Source organism: Diceros bicornis, chromosome 17 (assembly GCF_020826845.1).
Source record: "Diceros bicornis minor isolate mBicDic1 chromosome 17, mDicBic1.mat.cur, whole genome shotgun sequence".
Taxonomy (NCBI): Eukaryota; Metazoa; Chordata; class Mammalia; order Perissodactyla; family Rhinocerotidae; genus Diceros; species Diceros bicornis.
In genome coordinates, this window is record NC_080756.1 from 958301 (window position 1) to 980893 (window position 22593).

A 22593-nucleotide genomic window follows, 5' to 3' on the forward strand; every position below is an offset into this window, starting at 1 on the left:
TGCTCCTGGAGGCTAGAATTTTTCTACATAAAACAAGAGAGGTAGTCAGGATCCCTTCTTTCTAAGGAAGCAGACAGAAGGACAGTGGTGTAAACCTCCCCCACAATTCAATAGGAGGAAGCGCTCGTCACCGACTCCCCACCACGAAGGATTTCCTTCCTCTACTTTGCTTCTCTTATCTGGGAAAATCTTTTTCCCCCCAAGCGAAGCATGAGCAGTTGTTAAGTGGAAAATGGAGGCTGAATTTTACATGGCGATTCTTACCTGCTTGCTCTTCAGGAACTCAGGTGAGTGGGCCCGCCTTGGTGTCCTGTCTTCCTCCAGGCGCCCGCGGAGGAGCCTCTGTCCTTTGAGAAGAGTCTGGAAGAAGGCGGAAATGGAGCCAAGTCTCCATGGCAGTTTAGCCCAAGACAATGAGGAGGGGGATAAAAGGAGCCAGCTCTGCCCACACCTCAGGCCCCAGCGCCCCGGGCAGCTCCTAAAATGGCATCTGGACAGCCGAGAGGGGGGACCTGAGGAGACGGTTTTTGTTATTATCCAACAGTCTGTGACACGCTCCAGGCTTTTCCCCAGCCGGGTTATAGTTTTGTTTTCTTTTGTGTTAAAGAAAGAAAGTATAAGAAACATAATTAAAGGGGCGAAGAACTGGGGTGTGTTTTGTTATTTGGAAGGAAAGTCTGAACATTTTCATGGGAGAGCTGGGAAAATTAAGTAAAACTCAGAAAATAGTTTCTGAGCCTGAATATCCCACTTTTTAATACTGATGTTTAACAATTGGATGTTTAATTTTCTTACCCTGAGAAAAGCTGATTTTTTAATCTATTAGTATTTGAGAGAAACTGTAGACATTGTCACAAAATAAAGAAATGCTTCTCTCCAGGACTAAAAGAAATTTAGTTTGTGATAATCAATACTTTGATTGGCTACGAAGTAGTGCTTAGAGGGGTGGGAAAATGTGTTTTATTTTTGGATAAGTATATCCAATTTTTAAATTTGTGTTCAAACCATTCCATTTGTATACAAATACTTATTGCAAGGCTAACTTAAGAGTTGGGAAAAGGGTGTTTTTTCTAGTAGGGGCAGAGGTGAGATGGGAAAAGTAAAGTCAAAACTGGGCTTTTCATGGCTTCAGCCTATTTAACTAACTGGGCTAAAACATCACACCATATTTTTGGGTGATTTCATTTCTTTTCCAATCTCCCTTTCCTTATTTCGGTGGGGTGTGTTTTCTTCCCAAAACCACGTGAAAGTAAAAGAAAGGGAGCTAAGTGTGACGTTTGGACATTTTTACATTTTTACATGGGATTTTCAATCACGTGTTGAGTCTGGAATATTCACTTGAAATGACAACAATGGCAGAAAATGAGTAAACCCGGCATTTTGTGTGGCTGATTTGTGGGTGGGTTGTTTTGTTTTCTGGGGGCCTGGCAATTTGCGACATGGTACTTTATGAGCTTTTCATCTTCCAGAGGGGTTTCAGATTGTCCACGTCCAGAAACAGCAGTGCCTTTTTGAAAATAAGATAGTTGCCGTGGGCTTCTGCAATGGGACCAGCCAGAACCAGCAGTGGACATGGACGGAGGATGGAAAGCTCCTTAATGTTAGATCTGCGCTGTGCCTGGGCGTCTCCAACTCCACGAAGGGCCCTTCCCAACCGGCCATCTTTGCCCACTGCTCCCAGGCACCCCGATGGACCTGCTACGAGCAGGAAGGGTTCCTCCAGGTGGAAAATGCCTCTCTGTTTCTCAAGAAAGAAGGCTTCAAGGTAGTGGTCAAGAAAGGCAGGAAATACCTCCATAGCTGGATGAAAATAGACGTCGACAAAGAGGGAAAACCAGTCAATGAAAGCCTCTGCTTAAAAAAAGGTGAGCTATTCCTTTCAGAATCAATTCTGAAAGTTCTGCCTAATGTCTTGGTTTTTCACATTCAGGGGAAATCCACATGCCCCAACAAATTGCTATGGAGGATCCACAAGCTAATGGAAATGGGGTGTGTGCTACCTGTTGATGTGGAAAACTCCATTACCCTTGTTAAAATAAGCCCAACTTTTCTCTTTCTGTCTCTCACTCTTCCTTCCCTTCTCTTCTTTCTTCTTTTATTAATTCAACAAATATTTCTTGAGTTTCTCTTTTGTGCCAGACACGAGGCACTTTGGTTAAGTACTATTAGATGTAGGAATACAGGCCAGGGCACAAACACAGCATACATGTGGAAGGACTAAAGCCACTGAACAGGAAGTTAATAATTTTGCTGATGTAGACACTTTCCTTCTCTGATTGTGAGGAGCTATGAGAACACCAAGACGGTGCTTGAGAAGACTAGAAAGATAATAAACAGTGCTTTTGCAAATCTCTTGTACTAATGTTTAGGGGTAGAGATCTTTTGGAGGTAACATACTTTTGAAATGGTAAGAACCAATGTGCAGCCACAGAGTTTTCGGATTCATTGACCATGATGGACACAACCCAGATGGTAGACAGGTGTCGACCTTGTATACAGGCACACAAACTCCTGGTGCACCACACAGTTCAGACCTGTGCTAGGAATTTTTATTTGTGGATACAGCTTAATTTTCTATTTTATTTAATCATTTTATTATTTATTTACTTCTCTATTAGAGGTTTGCTTTAGGAAGTCAAGAAAGATAAAACTAACAGAATATTATATATTAGATACCAACGGACCTTACATGTCACTGGAGAAATTATCTAGAAATGAAGCCCTTCATTAGGGAGACTGAAATCTGCCAAGATTAGGTGACTTGTCCCAGATAATTTAGTGGCACGGGTCTGACTAGAACCCAACTTCTTAGCTCCTTGTCCAGGGTCCACTCCCTTATACAGTGTTTCCCAAATGCTTGACCACAGACGTCTGCCCAGCTGGGCACGTAAGAATTGCCTGGTGTGGGAAGGGAATCGTTCCCATCATTTCTCCCCCATTACCACCTCTGAGACTTTGTTTCAAGAAATCTGGATTTGGGCATAATACTTGATGTTTTTTAAAAAGATCCCCAGATAATATTGATCCATGATCCCATTTGTGGATCAGCATCCACAGTACCTTTATATTTTTCTAATCAGGTGTTGATTTTTGAGGCCTATATGAGTCTTTCCACCATGCTGATCTTCGGACAGTTTTCTGTCATTCATTCGTTTCATAAATTAACCAAGGATTTAATTTGATGCACTTGAATGCTGCGGGTTCTTCTACAATAGAAGTTGAGCGTTATAGTCCCTGTTCTTATAAGACTTCTGACTATGAGAATAAGATAAAAATAAAAAGTCAATTAGAAAATTCAACTTTATCAGACAACATACAGCACATAGCACCAATTTGTACATTTCCTTTCTTGGAGCTCATCTAGCGAGGCCTGTCCTAAACAACATAGAAACATCATGAATACTCTCATTGGACCACGATGCACAAGAAGTGAAGTTCCTCTGCAGCTCCCAATCAAACCTTACTTAGGATGCTCTTTCATTGGAACTTTAAAAAATCAGATATGGATTCAGTGTAGAGTTATTCAAGATAGAAAACAATTCATGGAAAAACTATCTCCTTTGACCCTCATACAAAACATGTCCAATAATGGACATCACTTCAAAAGTAAAATGGATGGAATAGACCATTTACAGTTAACCACTGAATGTGCCATACCCAAAACATGCCCCATAATGTGTGTTGGGAAAAAAAAATGGACCTCTAGAAAACACAGAGTTAAAATTTGCAAAATTGTGGTACAAAAAAATCTTACGTTGAATATGCTTTGAATACGCAAAGGTATAACATACTTTTGCTTTAACACATTTATAAGCTAAGACACATTTTTCTGCCCCATCTCAAACTTACCATTGATTAAAGATACAGAATGATGTTAGTTGACCCATAGCACGAACTCTCGCTGATTTCCTAGAGAATCCATTGTGAAAAATTAAATTGCATTCAGATGAATAATTCCAAAAGCCCCTTTTAAAGAGTTGATAACTAAATACTATCATCTAAAGCAGCACAAATATGTATGGTGTTCATCCATGGGATGTGAATTTTTTTATGAAGTTCTTCAGTAAAAGCTAGCGTACCTGTGAAGGTCAAAAGAGGGACTATATGTTTCATATTTGTTTCACAGGGAAACATTCGTGATGTCGTCCAAGTGTCTAAGTAGTGTTTCTCTGTACCTGCCATGTGCCAGAGCTGTGCTTCAAGTACCACTGTGATCCTCAGACCAAGCTTGACACAGAATCACAGTGGAAGCTTTGAAACAAGACTAATGTCCAGGCTTCATCCTCTAGGCCAGTTAAATCGGGAACTGTATTTTCTAAATGCTTCCAAGGTGATTCTAATGTGCAGCCAAGGTTGAGAATCACTATCCATGTCTTGTTCCTTAGGGTAATGGGCAAGCCAGATATGTAAATAGTTCATTATGATAGAGTGTAAATAGAAAAAAGTACCCCTTCCTCCAATATGCAGTTTTGCCAATGTGTCACATACTGTGTTTAAAAGCAACTGTGTTTAAAAAAAATTTTAAGGACAATTTTCCAATGGCATATTTCTTTACACAGTCCTCGGAGTGCCCACTGGATGTGTCCATAGTTTAGCTGTGCTCCACTCCCACTAAGCTACCTTTATTCTTCCTTTCTCTTCCTCAGAGTCCCTCTATAACAGGGTGAATTGAGTAGGCTTCCAAAGTGGATTAAAATTCAGTAAAAAAGTAGTGTGAAGTGTTTTGAGAGAAGGACCCTACCAGAGTCAGATCTCCTCCAGTATACCTCCTACTGCAGTGGCTTTCTTTAGAGAAGAATATAAAATTGGCTTGCCTTTTTGGATTATTATATAGTTTATATTTCTTTAAAACAACCATTTAATAGGATAAACAGAATAATAGAATAGAAAACAATGGGACCTAATTAGTAGGAACCTAATTAAATAGGACATATAGATTGCATAGAACCAGGATCACCTGTACATAACAAATTACCAAATTAAAGAAAAGATGGGATTGAGATTTTTACCATTTCCTCTGAATTTCAAGTTTACTGCATGCCTTCATTATGGGCAAAAGAAGAGTGCACTGGTAGACAGATTCTTTAAAAAAATCAACCTTTTAAAATCAATTTTTAAAAATTAGAGCCTTATAGCTATTATTCTGAGTTATAAGAGTGACAATAAAAGCATTTTTTCCAAAATGCCAACATATCTGGATAAAAACTGAAAAATTTCTTTCTCCCCATATATTCTCTTGTCAACCAAGTGCCAGCTGTCCAGATATTTGGAAACATCCAAATGTCGTCCCTTAGCCATGTGTCAATAAAACAAACAGGTGACTGACAGAATTTCTCAATTTTCCTCCATATATTTTGGTATTATAGCTATAGTTGTAAAGCTACACCTCCAGAGTCACTGTATCAAGAGTATAATTTTTAGAAATCCCATGTACATAATTGCTCAGTCTCATTCCATAAATTCACACAAGGCAGTCATCAATAATGCAGTAAGAATAAGGAAAAAAAACAAATTTTGTTCTATTCAATAGTGTTACAACACATTTGACGTTTTTTTGAAAGGATGACTACCTTAGGATTACTACTACAGGAGTGTTACTTTAGGAGTAAGAATGCATTCTGAGGTCCAAATCTCTAATTTACAAACTCTTGAAACATAACACTCATGAGTGGAGGGCTACCTGCATAGCATAAACCTCACAAGCCAAAGGGAAATTGTATTGACCTACACTTTTGGGCGTATGTGCACATTTCCAGAAAAGTTCACTTGAAATTAAATTGAAAAAGTCATTTCCCCAGGAGCAAATCTTTCAATAATACAGGAGATGCAGAGGGAAAAGAGTTAGAAAAAACTAAATTACTGTACTACAAGCTTATTCAAAACAGGGATCAGACCTTAGAAGTCTTTATCTTCTTTAAAGGTAACCTCGGTCCTCATGGTCAACAAATGCTGATTGAATCAGCAGATGTTTCCACCTCTAGAAGGTCTTGAATATCAGAATTGTAAAGAACAATAAAGGAAAAGTAAGGACAACTTTGAGGAATGCCACTGTTGAAATCATGGCTACTGCTTTTCTCTTCTATCGAAACCAAGCACAATTTTAAACCCACCAAACCATCAAAAGTTACAGTTGCATCTTTTCCAATAGGAAATAATACACAAGCAGACAACAAAGGTTACAGTGGCCCAATTAATGAAGTTTTTTGGACCTACAGGATATGGAAAATAACTCATTCCTTGGCTCCCTTTTCTATATGAGAAACAGAGAAATTTACTCAAGGACATTACTGATTTGCAAGCATGTCTAAACAAATAATCTTTGAGAGGGGGAAACTAAAATATTCTGAACCTGAAACCAGCTTCAACAAGATCAACACAAATCTGTTGGCAGATAGACAGTGTCCATGTGGTCCTAGCACTTCCAGATGAAGGGTGCAGAATTCTACCCATCCATTGGTTACCTTTTCCAAGAGGTACCAAGTCTCCCTACAAGGAAAAACAGCAGGATGATGTTTCATGTTGTATGGAGAGTAACATTGTACATGTCAGCCAGCCAGTCAAGGTTTATGCAGCATCTGCTACAGATTCATTCATTCAGATCTCACGTTTATCTGAGGACAGGCACATTTTTGCAGACAAAATTTCAGCATGGCTGGGCTAGTGAAATCACTAAAGGAGATTTTGTTGCTGAAGTAAACCATATTGTTGGCAGGCTGGATATAGGCGCTGGTTAAAGTAATTGCTTGATTGTAGCAATTTCAGTGAGGGAATAAAAGGCACAAGCACTGTAAGAGATAAACAATCGTATACTGTATACTCTTGGGAGAAAGAGTTTTAGTGGAAGTTATTTCCTTTAGTGATTTTTAGGAATGCTTGTAAATACAGAGACTTGAGAGGAACAAACAAAACAACACAAAGTGTCTTTTGTATACACAGACCCTACTTTGAGCAAATTGGCTGTCACAGCCATTTTAGGGTTTGTTTTCTCCTTGCTTCATTATAACAACATGGGCTCTGCAATTGACAGTTTGTTTATATGATCATTGAAAGTCGTATGATCATTGATTATTGATACATGATTTATATGATTACTGAAAACAGTCTGGCACAGTACCCAGAGCCCCCCACCATTTTCAGCCAGTGACATGTCAGTGAGCTTATCAGGGTGCATCCAGGGCCACCTATGACTCTCACAGGCTGGGCCTGTATGTCTTTGTAGGCCCCTTCCTCTATTTAAAAAAAAAAAAAAGTAAAATAATGCAATAGATTTTCATGGGCCCTAAAATTCTCATTTTTTCCTGATGTGTGAAAACATTAAAAACATTTTCTTTAACTCTGAAAGTTTTTTTTATATTTGCAAAGAGGTTAAATAGTTTTGTGGGCTCTCAAGATCATGGGCCCTGAGTGGTGGGCTTCTTGTGCCTAAGGAACCAGTCAGCCTGGACACACAGGGTTATTCACCCTCTTCTACTTCCACTCTCCCAGACTCCGTTTGAGGGGCCTCTGGTTCAGCATATCTCCCACAGCCTGGTCGCCACAAACTTATAAGCTGCCCTTCCTCCTCCTCTAGCCTGGTTTCCTTCCCCCACAACCTCATCCTTTTCTTTGTGTGTGTGTGTGTGTGTGTGTGTGTGTGTAAACTCCCAAAAGAAAGCACGGGCATTAAGATAAACAGGGCACATCTTCACAGGCAACTCACAGTTCAGTGGCTGAGCGAGAACTAGCTAGTGAAAGTATTTCTTTATTTTTTTATTCTAAATGTTTTAGCATGCTATTCTTTGATGTTTTACTATGCTGTGTTTTGGTATCAGTTTCCATTTATTAATTTTAGTTTATTTCTAATCTTGGATCTTTTTTAAGTTCTGTAAAAAAATTTTTTTAACATCTAATTAAGACTTCTGATTTTTTACGTCTCCCCTCACTTGCAAATTCTCTATCTTTGGTGTCTCTTTTCACAAGCATTTCACCTCCTTGTTCACTTTCTCAAACTTCAGATATGTATTTTTTTAATGTACCCTTTATTTTATTTACATTTTCTGAAATGTTAATAATTCTTTTTACCATTTCTAATAATTATTTAGACTATTATAATTCCCATCCCTTCCACTTCACCTTAATTGTAGCCCAATCTTGTTTAATATATTTAGCGTATTCATATACATAAATGTAAATCATCCTTTTTCTAAAGTATCTTCTATTTCATTTGTTAACTCTTTTCCGGATTATTTTCCCCATTTTTAAAAGGCACAACATATTTGACATCTTCCTAAATGATAGAATGTACCAATATAGTTAAAATTTTCTATCTATCTCCAAAATGAGTTCTATTCAAGTTATTCTGTTTTCAACATTCTTGAAAGTTGTTTGTATAATTTAAAGGAGGGAAACTAACAAATTGTGTATTGTCTTTATTATCATTATACAAAAATTCCATTTCTATTATTGATTATACCTGAGCCAATCATAGACTAATTAATAAACTAAAATACATGTTGCTTTTTAAAAGATGTATTCAAAATATGGTCTTGATATGGTGCACTCACTGCAAATCATCTTGGGCAAGCTATTTGCAACTTAAGTGCTAAAACTTTTTAGGTGGACCCAGGATGGTCCACCTTATCTTAAATTGTGTTCTAAGAGGAATTGTGTATCACGTGGAAACAATGTGTCAGCAATGGCACAATAAAGTTTTTTAAAAATAGCGTCAACATATTGTTCCATTGTGTAAGAACTTTTCCTCGCAGTTGTCAAAACACGTCTTGCTCTTTGATGAACTATAGAATGTTGATACCTTTTTAAAGAACATCAGAAGAATTTACAGATACCAAAACATCCAAAGAGCTACTCTCTTTAGTGTAATTTCATAGCACTCGTTTCAACAAAGAGTTCTGGAGATGAAAAGATGAACTTATTTTGACCACCGTATATATTTCTATAGTGGATTTTCCTTCTTCCCATGTACTTTATAATCCATCAGTACCCACATAAGGGTGACTGGAATTCAGTTTGTGCTCGCATTGTGAATTTGGATAAAACCATATATTTACATATATGGTAGAATCACCTGAAAACTTAGACATGCAGGTGCTGGGTCCAAATGAAATCTACTGAATCACAGTTTCTGGGGAGAGGGCGAAGTCTTGCATGTTCTAAGAAGCTCCAGAGGTGATTTTGATGCCTACCAACATTTGCAAACCACTGCTTTAAAATTCACGAAGTTTGGAAACTGAATGTTAAGACTAAAGCTTAAATAGCACAAGTTAACAACACAGACACAAAATGAAGGGGTACCGGACTTGGATATTCTGTAGTTTCTTTTTTTGGAAAAAAAGTGGCCACCTAAAATGGAAAATAGACTTGTCTGGTTTGGGGGTGTTTTAAAAATACCTTCAGAAAGTTAATTGAAGACGATTAGAGAAGAGTCTGTAAGATATCCCAGCTCCATGCCAGGGCAATGAGCTGTGTTATTTGCAGAAGAAATTTCAAGAGTGTTTTTGTCATTTATCTAATTTTGGGGAGAGTCCTATTTCTTCCATTGAATTAATTATGTCAATTGAGTAATAAAAAAAGTTCTTAGGATGAGAACTTACCAACTGCCCCTCAGTGAAGAAGAGTAAGTAAGGATGACATGGTAAGTAAGACATGTAATTATGTGCCAGGTGTTTGGAAGCTCGTCCTTGTCCTAACCCCATCATCAAATCTTTTTTTTTTTTTTTTTTTTTGAGGGTCTGAGAGCTAACATTGTGATAGGTGGTAATCATCTCATTGGCTAGGCTCAAAATGACCAAAATACTAATCTCCACATACAGAAATTTTTACACCCTGGCAGCAGACACATGTCGACTTAAAGGAACATTCAGGCACCTAATTCAATTAAGACTGCAGAGTTAAGACTGCTTCTTGGACTTTGTTGTAAAGGAATATCACTAATAGTTCAGTTGGGTTTGCCATGCAGAAAACACCCCAGGGATAAATAAATCTCCTGGTCTGTGCGCAGAGTGGCTAAGCCAGGCACGATGGCAGAAGGAGCAAAACAAACAGAAACTAGGGGAACGTCCAAAAACCTATCAAAGCCCAGATCTAGCAGATGGACAGGTAGGGCTGCCAGCATCCTATTACAAACAGCACTCAGTTACATTTCAATTTCAGATGAATGACAGATAATGTTTTAGTATATTTCTAACATACAATATAATATATAGTTTAATCTTTGTAATACTGTATATTTGGGATATACCAAATATACTGAATTATTGGTTGTTTATTTGAAATTCTAACTTAACTGGGCATCATCTATTTTTATTTGCTAAATCTGGCAGCCCCACATGCAGGGTACTTTACATAATCCTCCACATCTCAAGGAAAGGCTGATAACGATCATGATTATTTATTAAGAGAACTGCTGATATTTATATCTTGCTAAATTTTAAAAATACCTTTTCTATTTTGGTCTTTTCGTGCCTTGTCCTCCCTTTTTTTATATACATTATCATATGAAATATGTTCATCAGTCGAAATAGGAATGGAAATGATGAGATTCAAAACAGGGGTCAGTAAGGTGGACCAGAACAGGAAAAATGCAATGATTAGTAGCCTCTTCAGGGGACTCCACCTCACACATAGTAGCTGCTTAATAAATAGTTGTTTCAATGAACCAGTAAAGGAGTAGTGAAAATAAATCTTTCTTCTGCCAGTCTTTAAACCAGAAACTTTTCAAAGTGATACTTATGTAATTGGGCAAGATTTTGTACCCCAGACAACTCGGATGCATTATGGAGTTGATGGAAGCATTAAACATCTGACCTCAGCCCATAATTTAGAGCCCTTTCCAATTCTTTATATTATACGCCTGTTCTCTAGGCCTCATTACACCAGTGTGGTCCAGAGACTGTCATCAGCACTGGCACCACCTGAGAGCTTGTTAGGAGTGCCCACTCTGACAATCTACTGAACCAGAATTTGCATGTTAGCAAGATTCCCCGGAGATGGAGAGCACAGTTTAGTGGTATGGCTGGGTGAACCTAATCCATAAACCAATTTTTTTTTTAAGTATGAGCAATTCAGCCTTGCAAAGCAAAGCTATAAATTAATCCTACCAGCTCATAAGTTTTAAATCCACTTTAAATTGCTGTTTTTCCAGAAGATAAGGAGCTTACAAAAAATAACCATCCATGATTTGGATTCACACAATTAGGATCAGAAACTGTTTGCTCTGCAGTAAAACAAATGTCATTACGTTCCAAGGAAATGTCCATCTTCATGGTGAAGTTAGGCAAGTCATCAAGAGTGATTCTCAACCTGGAATTTTGTATAATGATCTCTTTGAGAAGCTGATGAAAGTTCCCCACAGAAGGAAAGTACACATATAGATATATTCAGAATTTTTCATGAGGTTTTTAGAGATTCGTGGACCCCCTGAAGCCAATTCAGTGACTCCCTAGATGTTCACAGAGTAAATTTAAGTCCACCCTCTATACAGAGCTGGGGTTTTTTTCTGACAGCACATTTTCCACAACCCTCACTTCACCCTACAGAATTGATGGATGGATAAAGGATGGGTGAATTGGACATGGCAAGTTAGCAATGTCACGCTCAAAGTATCTTTGATTTTTCATATAACAAAGCTTATCCACATGCCCGTTACTAAAGACGTCTCCTTTTTCTAAGTAAAACTGCTTTTATGTGAAGAATCCATAAAACAACTTCAGCAACTATCCTTTCTCTTCCTCAGCTGGCCTGGGAGCAGAAGTTCCGTTACGGAGCACGAGAAACACGGCTCCCCTCCAGATCCCCACTACCTTCCACGCCGTTCCATACAGCCCGGGACACCTCGTGGGGAATACCACCGAGGCCTTCACCAGAAGTACCACAGAAACCTATGGCCAGAACAGCAGCCAGGGGCAGCACCCCACTCTGCAGGTGGCTGGAACTGCAGAGGCGTCCTGGGTGCCCTGGACTGCTCAGCCCTTCTCCAGCTCCACTGAAGAGGTAAGAGAAGAAGTGTGCAGCCCACTTCGTGAAGGTCTCAAAAAGCCCGTCACTTGCAGAGACCTGCTTTGCTAGAAATGTTGCTACTGAGGGGGTGACTGGGTGCTCTGCATCCCAGCTGCTAATTGTACAGGAATATATTCTGTGTAAGGAGAAAATCTTTGAGACAGAAATTAGTTTCTACTTCTTTACAAGGTGAAGACAATTAGGCCGCCGTGTCATAACTGCGCTCCTGTAGGCAGGCCATGTTTCTGATCCAAAGTTGGGATTCCTAGTCTTACACACAACCTGAAGCTGGAAATAGACATTGAAATCAGTGTCACCATCATTTATGCTCATCAGGGAAGACAAAGAGTCACAGCAATGGAAGATTCAAGAATCACTCTCATTGATTTGTGAACGCAGTTAAACATAAGCTAAGTCACACACCAATTCCACATCATCACCCACAAGAGGACAGATGAATCAGGGGGTGAGGGCAGCCAGGGCACAGCCACAGAATCCACTCACATAGCGTTTCTGTTTCAGGTGTTCATCTCTTCGGTTTTGCTTTCCATTCAGGGTTTTAGGCCTCCATTTTAGGCAATAACAGTGTAATTAAAGGAAATCAAAAAAGCCAAGGTTTCATTTGGTAGTGTTGAGCTGTTTCCTAATAAACAACCCAAGTAATTTACAGAAAGGAAAAGCCGCGCACCACACATATGACTTGACATCCATTTCAGCGCCCTGGTTTCTTTCGCCCTGTGCAGAATCTAATACTGCACGTGGTTCCCAGCTGGTGAGCACAGCCTTCATTACTGATCACAAAACAAATACAGCCAGTACATTGACGACCCATGGGACTTTATTTTTATCTCCACTTTTCCTTTACTGTAAATCTTCCCTGCGACCTAGTTCTTCCTTCCTCTGGGTGGAAGTTAGGAAGGCTCATGACTTCTCTGGACACTCTTTATATCACTTTAAGACTCAATACTCACTCTCGATCCATCAACAAAAACATCCATTTCAGGAAGTAACCCAAGCTGCAGGTTCAATTTAAATGTTAGTTTCTCCTCTCCCATCACCCATTCAGTTTGGGCTTGAAATAGGGAAAAGAACATGCCCAGATTCTCTCACTCTCCACCTAGCTTTTCACCCACGTCTCCTGGCTTGATCATTATGGTTTCAGGTGTTTCTGGGCTTGGAAAGAGGGGAGGGAAGACAGGAAATGGGGGAAGGAGAGCTGTTTCTTAAGGATGCTGCCACCAGCTGGCTCTGCGCCGCCGTCAACCCCCCACTCCTGGGCCCGCCCACCCACCCAGTCAGCCAGACTTACCACTTACTTTTGAAATCGAACGCTTCTTGATGGAGCACCTTCTCATTTTCACTGACGGTACCTCAGCCAAAACTTCATTCTACCGTCAGTTTATACGAGTATTCACTTACGTCTGAGCTTAGATTTATATACCCAATTTTTCTCTGTACTGATATATATATTTTACATATAATTATATATATATATAATTGTGTCATATAAGAAACATACTGAATAAAAACTGCAATAGAAACATATCTGTCTGAACACTAAAGAGTTGTCTTCTAGCAGAAAAAAAATATTTTTGCCCGGGTTTGACCGTTGTGAGACAAACACGCAGAGAGCTCCCGGCGGGGCGGCCTCTCCGGGCGCGCAGCTCTGATGCAGGCTCACCGGCTTGCCGTGGTCCAGCTCGGAGCTGGGTTTGCAGCCTCAGCTCCTGGCAAACACAGCGGGTTTTATGTTTTGTTTTTTAGCCTTTTTCTAAAGTGGAATCCGCAGCAATGTCTATCCGAGCTCCCAGATGGGGCACCAGAATGACTATGCCGCCAACTATTGTCACGTTCCGGTTTTTTCTCAAAGCTCAGCAAAATGTTAGCTACATCTTGGGAAGCTGGGTGTGCAGGAGCTGTCCCCTTTCCAAAGGCAGTTTCTAAAACCGCAGCCTTCTGTGACCCCTCTGCTTTAGTCAAGGCCCCCGCTAGACGGTTACTCGGTTCAGCAGGAGCGTTAACTTTGTAACAGTTAAAACAGCTGTTGTTAGATGCTCTGAAAGTAAAGCTGAGTCACGTGGGAGGTAAAAATGCCTGTCCCTTTCGGAAGGGACTGTATCTCGACACCTAGAAGAGCGTGAGGAATGAAACCGTTCGGTGTAACTGTGTGGAGTTGTGCAGAAGGAAAACCCGTGTGTCCGTCGTCTGCTTTATCAGACGGCGCCTGTCTGTGAGGACCTGGGACTGACTCAGGAGGTTGGGCCACGACTTGGGGCGGGCTGCTATCGGGAGAGGACGGGGAAACCTGAATGTGGGCTTGTGGGACTGTATTTATTCAGCCTTGTGTCTCCAGCACCTGGACATAACGCTTACTACTTAATACAGTTTCACAGAAAGGAAGGGCAGGCGAGGGGGGAGGGAGGAGCAAGAGGGCCCGAGAGAATGGGCGGGCGTGCAGTGAGCTGTCCACCGAGTGGTGTTGACATGGGTGGAACTGTGGACATTTGGGAAGCAGAGGACCGAAATGACCAACCCTCTGCCAAGGTGAGCCGGTCATGTTAGTAACCATGATTTTTTATTGCCTGAGTGTTTTGCAGTCTGTGTGTATCTAGTGTTTAGTATGTTTTGTTTTCTAATATATATAGTTTTATTCAGGGGCCAATTATCCAGTTGCTTTTTCTCCCTTCTAATTCCCCCCATTTCATTTCTCAATCACCCTTCAACTCCCCACCCCCCTTCACACACACGCAGAAGTGTAAGAGAACAAGGGAAGGCGGCAATGATCACTGTTCAATTTAGTGACTGGAAAACATTTGTGAGCTCAGCAAACGTCTCCTGAGGACCTAACTCACATCAGAACAGAGCGGTGACGACCTCAGGCTTTGCGGTCAAAGGCCTCTTCCTAGCGAGTGACTGTGCGAGTCGCTCAGGGTCTGTGAGCCTCGGTTTCCTCCTCTGTCAAGTGGGTCCTCCCCTGAGGGCTGCTGCGAGGACTGTGCCTGCTGCAGCCCTGGTCCTCAGCAAGCATCTGAGAAATAACAGGTGCCATGGCTGTTTTTCAGTGGGACACGGAGGTGAATGACCATTCGCTGAGGGGCTGAGGGAAACAGACACACACGGGCTTTGTGGAAAGAAAGGGGTTCCTGACTGGTGCGGGGGCTTCCAGAAGGTCTTCTGTGGAGAGAGTATCTGAACTGAGCTTAAAGATTATGTGAGTTAACCAAGTAAGAGTGAGGGCCAAGATGGAAGGTTAGAGAGTGATTTCAATTTTCACCTAAAATGAGCATTTTAAAGAAACTTGGGGGTTTTATCACTTCACTCCAGTCACGTATTCCACACTCATTTAAATCATCGGGTGCAGGATGACCAGTCTGCCAAGAGTGTAGAGAAGACGAGGACGTGTGCGAGCCCTTTGAGCATTCTCCCCTGTGCAGAAATGAGTGTACACTCGTGAAGCCCTCACACACACGTCCACTCATCCAGGAACTGTGGCTGGTTCCTACCTGCTATCTTAACTAGTGACACGCTTACGTTATCTGTCATTCCTTTTGGTTCCAAACGTATGTAGCTACCAGGTTGAATTTAGAACACTTGACCGGAAATAGAAATCTAGAGAAGAAAGAATAAGAACTGAACACTAAGATTTTAAGCTTGGAAATGCTATGTCATTACCACTAATTAACATTTGTGGAGTGACCAGTGTTCCAAATCCACAATCGAGGGATGAGCTAGGGTGGAACGTGGGGCTGGGAGTGGGGTGGACACATCACAAACACTTCCAAAGAAAACGTGGCGCATACTTGTGCCTTCCCTTCCATCAAGCGTTCCTTTGAGTTGGGAGGAAGGGAAGGGGAAGCGATGCTCTACAGCGTCTGCAAAGAGGAGAATCTGGGGGTAAAAATGAAGCCGAGACTTGTGTGTGGGAACTGTGCTAAGCACTTTCACACACTCGGGGAGGTGGTTCTTGAGTCCATTTGGGGTGTAAGAAACCACCCCAAAGCTCAGTAATTTAAAACAACGACAGTTCCCTGTTTCTCACGATTTCTTGGTGGGAGGGAGGTTCCTCAACTGGTTCCACCTGGGCTCAGGGGGCGCTGCATTCAGCCTGGAGGGTCAGCTGCGCGGGAACATTCATGGTCGAGTCAGGTGCACGACCAGCAGTCAGTGTTGGCTGCAGGCTGGGGCGTCTCGGTTCCCCTCAGGAGGCTCCCGTCCTCCGGTGAGCTACTCCGGCTTCCTTACATGGTGGTTTAGGGAAGCTTTGCAGGAGGGCAAGGTGGGAGCCACAGGTCTCCAGAGGCCTAGGCTCTGGAATCACACGACATCGCTTCTGCCACATTCTGCCATCAATGCAGTCACAAGCCAGGCTGGATTTGGGAGGCGGAGAAACAGACTCCACCTCTCGACGGGAAGAGCTGCAGTCACACTGCAAAGGGGCATACATAGTGGGTGGGAGGAATCGGTGGTCAGTAAACAATCTATCATAGTATTTATTGTTATTATTATTATTATTATTTTGCAGATGCCTAGTTTAAGCTTAAAGACGTTAAGGACTTGCCCAGGGTCAAGTGATCAGAGAGTGGCAGAACAAAACAAGCGCACACATGCGCACACACACGTACACACACACACATGCGCGCACACACATGCACACACACACATGCACACACACACATGCGAGCACACACTGCACACACGTGCACACACATGCACACTGCAAACATGCACATGTGCACACACACTGCACATACGTGCACTCGTACGCACACATACTCATACACTGCGCACCTAATCACCTTGTTCTCTTGTTAATGAAGGTCAAAGCCAAGGAGGACATGACTTGGAGCGCGGCAACCATTAGTGCTACTGCAACGTTGCCCTAGGTTGACTCTTTCTGTAGCAGAATTTTCCCTCCCTTTCTGCTCCCTCTCTTTACTTGCATCCTCGCCTGCCAGTGTGAGGGATCTGACTTTGGAAGGTTGTGAACTTGGGCCAGTCCTTGGCTTCAAACTCTCTCACCCTGGACCTACATTAAATGAATTAATACGTATCTTGTGCCTAGAGTAGTGCCTGGAAAATAGTGGTTAGTTAATGTCAGCTGCTGTAGCTACAACTGTTACATTACAACAGTGTCTGATGTGGCTGTGTGTCTTCACAAGGACAAAGTTGCTGGGACGAGATGCTTGTCTATAGCATGAGTCAGGAAATATCCAGACCAGATGTAGGTGTCAGATCTGTGCCCTGCGTGGACCAGCCGTTACCTGAGGGCAAGGGAGACGGGGGCTGGAGGGAGCAGGGAGTCAGTCCACTGGGGACTGAGTGGTGGGGTGCAGGAAGAGGAGTCAAATGTAGAGAAGTGGACCCAAAGTGGGGGGGCTTGGACTTCAACCTCAGAACCTGACGCACCTCTGTCCACGGTCTGGGCCTCATCTCAGCCTGTGACCTGGGTGGGGGTGCTTGGAACGGTGGTCAGGGGCTGGGGCTCTGGTGTCAGAGAACCTGGTTGGATGCTAGCAGTGTCAGCTACTAGTTACTCAGGTCATACTTGCCTCCTCTCTAAAGTAAGGCTAATTGTGGTACTCTGTCTGCCTCATGAGACAGTCCTGAGGATTAAAATCTGATAAGCAAAGTTCTTAGTACCTTGGCTGCACACGATAAGCATTCAACAATGTTAGCAATTAATACCAACTCCTTGTTTTCGCTTCTTCGATCCTAGCCCCCTCCCTCGCGCAGTTGGTAAGAACCAGATGTGCCAACATTTTATGTGAAAATGCTTTGAAAGGCGTAAAATGTGGAACATGCATTAGAAATGTTCCTGGCTGGTTCTGATTCTGCTAAAGACCCGTCACTCCTGTTTGGAGGCACCCCTGCCCTTCCGTCCCCTTCCCCGCCCCCTTCCCCTCCCCTGCCCCGCCGGCCTGGGAGAGGGCTTGCATTTCCTCAGCTCGTGAATAGCCATTGTGATGCTGGTGTGGGTTTGATGGTTCTGTGCTTCCTTCCATTTGGCCTTCAAAGAGATCTAGCCCCATGTGAGTCTCTAATAACTGAGGAGGTGAATGCAGAACCCCCACCCCCACCCCCAAGTTGGGGGTAACCTCCTTTATTGTGTTACTTAAATTACACAGGGGAGTCTCCCTGCTGCCACCACTGTTCTGTGACCAGAACTAAAGAGGGGACAATACTCCCCTCTACTGAGGCAAATACCTAGAGGGAGAAGAGCAAAGATGGAGCAAAACAAAAACAACACATCATCCCTGAATCATTCCTCGTGAACAAGGACTCTCAGACTATCGAGGGCGAATAGGATGAAACAGCAGATCTGAGCTGCTGATGGCGCAAGAAGGCCCCTCTGGAGCAGCACATTGTGAGAGGGAGGTGTCCTGAAGACCCTCATTCGTAATTAGCATCATTCAAGCCTAATTCTGACAAAAGGCTGCAGTTCTCTTGGTTTGCCAGCTAAAATGGATTGCCACGTGCCAGTAGCATAATATGGCTTACCATTAACTCGGCCTCTTCCAGCTTTAGAATCTCAAGGGTTTTTCTTTTCTGGTATTATTTATTTATTTATTTATTTATTTATTTATATTTTTTTTGGTGAGGAATATTGTCCCTGAGCTAACATCTGTGCCAATCTTCCTCTATTTTGTATATGGGACACCACCACAGCATGGCTTGATGAGTGGTGTGTAGGTCTGCACTCGGGATCTGAACCCCTGAACTCTGGGCCACCGAAGCAGAGTGCGTGATCTCAACTGCTATGCCACTGGGCGGGCCCCCATCATTTTTTTTTTAGTTACAGGTGATTTGAGTTACTCTCCATTTTGTATACAAAAAGACCGTTCATATTTGTCACAGTACAAATCATATGCACATAAAATGCAACCGTGAACCAGAACACGTGCGTTGAATGGGCTCTTGAACTGCGAGCATGACTCTGGCACGTTGGTTTCCCTGGGCAGCTGAGGTCTCTCCCAGGCGAGGTTGATGCAGTGGGAGAGAGAACGGTGAAGGAAAGAGAAAGCAGATCGAAGGAGAGGCGGGATGTGCTAACTGAGACGGGAAATCTGCAGCTCTCAGCCCTGGTCTTGGTACATCAGAATCACCTGGGAAGCTTTTCAAAGATCCCGATTCTACAATCCTGCCCCAGACCTACCGAATCAGAATCTACTGAGGTAGGACCTCAGCACCAGAGTGTAAAAATCCACCCCTTGATTCTGATGCGCAGTTAGGTTTGCGATCCACTGGAGAATAATGGGATAATCAGCCTGTGGGGAAAAACACTGAACAAAAGAGAAGAGGACAAGTCCTGCTGAAGACACGTAACCACATCTAACCACCAGGAGACGTCAGACAGAAACAAATGGAAGAAGCCACGGTAGGCATAACCAGCCTGCACCATTCCAGAGCCAATGTCAAAAAGATAATTTTAAAAGGTGGAGGACTTGTTCCAGATTCAAGAAGATAAGGAGACTTGACAACTAAATGTAATACAGGATCCTGGGTGGGATCCTTAATAGAGAAAAAGACAAAAAACATGCTAAAAGTGACATTATCAAGGCAATTGACAAAGTTGAAATGTGGATTGTGGATTAAGGCACTATATCAAATTTTATTTTCCTGAGTTTGGTAACTTTACTGAGATTACACACTTAATTCAGGATATATGGAGCCTACTCTGAAATGGCTCAGGTAGAAGTGTCACACATGGAGAGAAAGAGAGAATGATACAGTAAATGGGGCAGAATGTCAAAAAAAAAAAAAACCCACGAGTGGGTCTGGGTAAGGTAATGTGGAAGCACTCTGTATGATTATTACAATTTATCTGTGAGTTTGAAACTATTTCAAAGCAAAAAAGTTGAAAAAATAACAGGAATGGTTAGCTTAGGGGCTTTTAGAGGTTAGAGTCCAAGGGATGCTCCTGAGTCAGGGAGCCCAGTGGCTCAGACCTGCTAAGACTCGTCTGTCTTCTTTGAGGACCAGAAGGAGAGGGGGTGGGAGAGGCAGGAGCAGACACCGTGAGAGAAACGGTGATGAATTTACAAGAAAGAGCAATGAAGACAAGGGACAGCACTGGGAGATGAGCCAGCTGATATGTAGAGAGATAAGATAGAGAACCCTGGAAAAGAACACTGAGTTCTTCAAATCTCTGCAGTTTACCCCAGCTTCGTGTTGGTTGCACCCACATGTTACCCACTCACAGAATAACAGCTTTGAAGACCAGTTATCGTGAAGTATGATGAAAAGCAACTGAAGGGGAAAAGCTGTGAGTTCCAGGAGCTGTCTTTGAAGAATTCCTTTCCATTCTTCCCACACCTTGGGGGAGCTGACACAGATCACGCCATTGCTAAATCCAGATGGATCTCCACTGGGCTGGGCACCTTCTGTGTGGGAGGGACACGGGAGGCCCCTGTTGCTTCCTCCAGGCTCTTCTGACTTGGATCTCCAACAGATCTGGGCCAAGGAGCATACCTATATGTGTGGCTCTCCTAGTGCCTGCCCTCCGTCTGTGTGTCTGTGAACACCTACCTGTGTTGGTCCTCTTTCTGCAAGCCTGCACTTCCAGCCCAGGACAGCAGAGCTGTGGCGAGGAGACTGCAGAATATGCTGTGCTGAGTTTTGACCCTGGTGGCCTGAATCTGGCGACCTCCGCATTATTCGAGGAGGATTAGATCTCCCCCGGAGTCACAGTCTGTCCATTGGGAGCAGGGGCTGTTGGCACCTGTTTATCCTAAGGCGTAGGAGCTGGGTGTTCATGGCTTCTGTGGTGCCAGGGGTCCAGGTCTACACTGGAGCCGTGGAGAATGCAAGTTTGTTTCAGATGGAAACGTATCGTGCTTACTCATGCAGCGGGTGTGTGAATGTTTGCTCTGTCAATAGAGAGTAGACATGGAGTCTCCACTACCTGGGATGTGAGGGGATGATGAAGAGACACGACTCCTTCCTTCAAGAGGGTTACAATCTAGCTGATGATTTTCTCATTGCATTTTTGAAAAACATGATAAAATCCTTTGATCCCCCACTGTGATCCCTCAGAGATGCCCTATGTCCGCCTCACTCAGCAAACATTGAAACAATGTTAAGATCCCACTATAAAAGCCAGAAAATGCACATATGGTGACCAAATAGTGAGCCCCCTACAACCTCCACAGAATTCATGGGAAATAACAGTCCAGCAACATGACACACAGAAAAGAGAAGAGAGCCTTCACCCTCCCACCCTCACTTTCTAAGGGTGATGATACCGGGCATCATTTCTTTTTATTTTTATTTTCCTTTTCCTTAAAGCCAGCGTGAGCCATGTTTTGTTTATTTGCTACCCTGGGGTTTGGATATTTATGAAAATCGTGACCTGGCTCCTGAAACCATATGTATCCCAGCCGGCCCACACAGACAGCCCCTCTGGAGGCATTAATGCCTTGACTGGGTCCATATGTGAGCATTCATTTCCGAGGGTGGGGCGGCAAGGTCTGAGAAGTGGGGACGAAGATGCAGCGGAACCGCTTGGGGTTGAGAAGGTGATGAGTTATAGTCTCCTCTGGTTTTAAGTCGTCTGTCTGTGTACGGTTACAAAGCTACGACAAGAGCTATGCAAAGCCTGTTTCCTCCAGATTAAAAAAATAAATAAACTGGAGGAGGGGAAGAGGGTGAGAAATTGGTGTAGAAAAAAATACCGGGAAACCTTAGAGATGTGTCTGAGAGAGGTGGTGAGCCTGCTGTTGGAGACAAAGCTGGCCGCCTCACCTCTCCCTCGAGGGGCCCCAAAAGTCTTGGCACGGCCAAGAGTCCTTCAATGTCCTCCTGCTGATCCACCAAAGAGCTGCTCTTGGGCATGAGATTGAAAGCAGTGATGGTTCATTGTCATCTGGATGTTCTCAGAAAGACACTTTCATCCATGGGCTTTGTCACTCTCTGGCACCATGGGGTGCTCAGCACCCCCGGTTTATCGTTGTTCATATACGATTATTACTATTCACAACCACAGGGTCTGATGTTGCTGAGCCCTTCAGCCGGGGACTGTGCTGTACGTGTCACATGCACCTTCATTTATTCCTTGCCCGCCACCCAAATGCTTCATTATTTCCACTTTCCTGGACACCCATGACCTAGGAAGGTTACGCCCTAGGAAGCTAGAAAGATTCCTTGAAATATAAGTATCCCAAAATGGTATCTTTAAACCAAAAGGGGATGGTCACAGTCATTTTTAGAAAAACTGCTTATCAAAATTGCCTTACCTCAAATTGTAATGAATTTCTTTTTGTATACGCGACAGCTGCTGCAGGTTAAAATTGTATTCACTTTTGCCGTGATTTCCTATTGAGCCAGTTCAAATGAAAACAGAAAAGGGTTTGCCATCTTGTAATTGTTTTTAATCAACACATTCCCTGATGGCTGGGCTTTCCTCTTTTTAAAAATATCTGGAGAAACACACAGGAGCATTGCGTAAGGAAAGTGCTTCCTCAGAGGAAAAGGCTTCTGAATCAGTCTGTCATCTAACATTTATTAAGTTTGCTGCCTGTTGATTCTTTTTCCTTGAGCATCCGTACTTTATTGAGAAGTTAAAAATATCAAAACATGCATATTACGTATCATAAATATATA

General features: G+C 42.7%; 1 protein-coding gene across 1 annotated transcript in view; it reads left to right on the plus strand.

The window, feature by feature from the left end:
• The first annotated feature begins 217 nt into the window (after window positions 1–217).
• Window positions 218–22593, plus strand: part of PTPRB (protein tyrosine phosphatase receptor type B) — a 106612-nt gene continuing 84236 nt past the window's right edge. The window contains exons 1-3 of the mRNA XM_058557631.1: window positions 218–287; window positions 1470–1865; window positions 11732–11988. Coding sequence (XP_058413614.1) covers window positions 233–287; window positions 1470–1865; window positions 11732–11988 — 708 coding nt within the window. The 5' untranslated portion in view covers window positions 218–232. The remainder of the gene's footprint in view (window positions 288–1469; window positions 1866–11731; window positions 11989–22593) is intronic.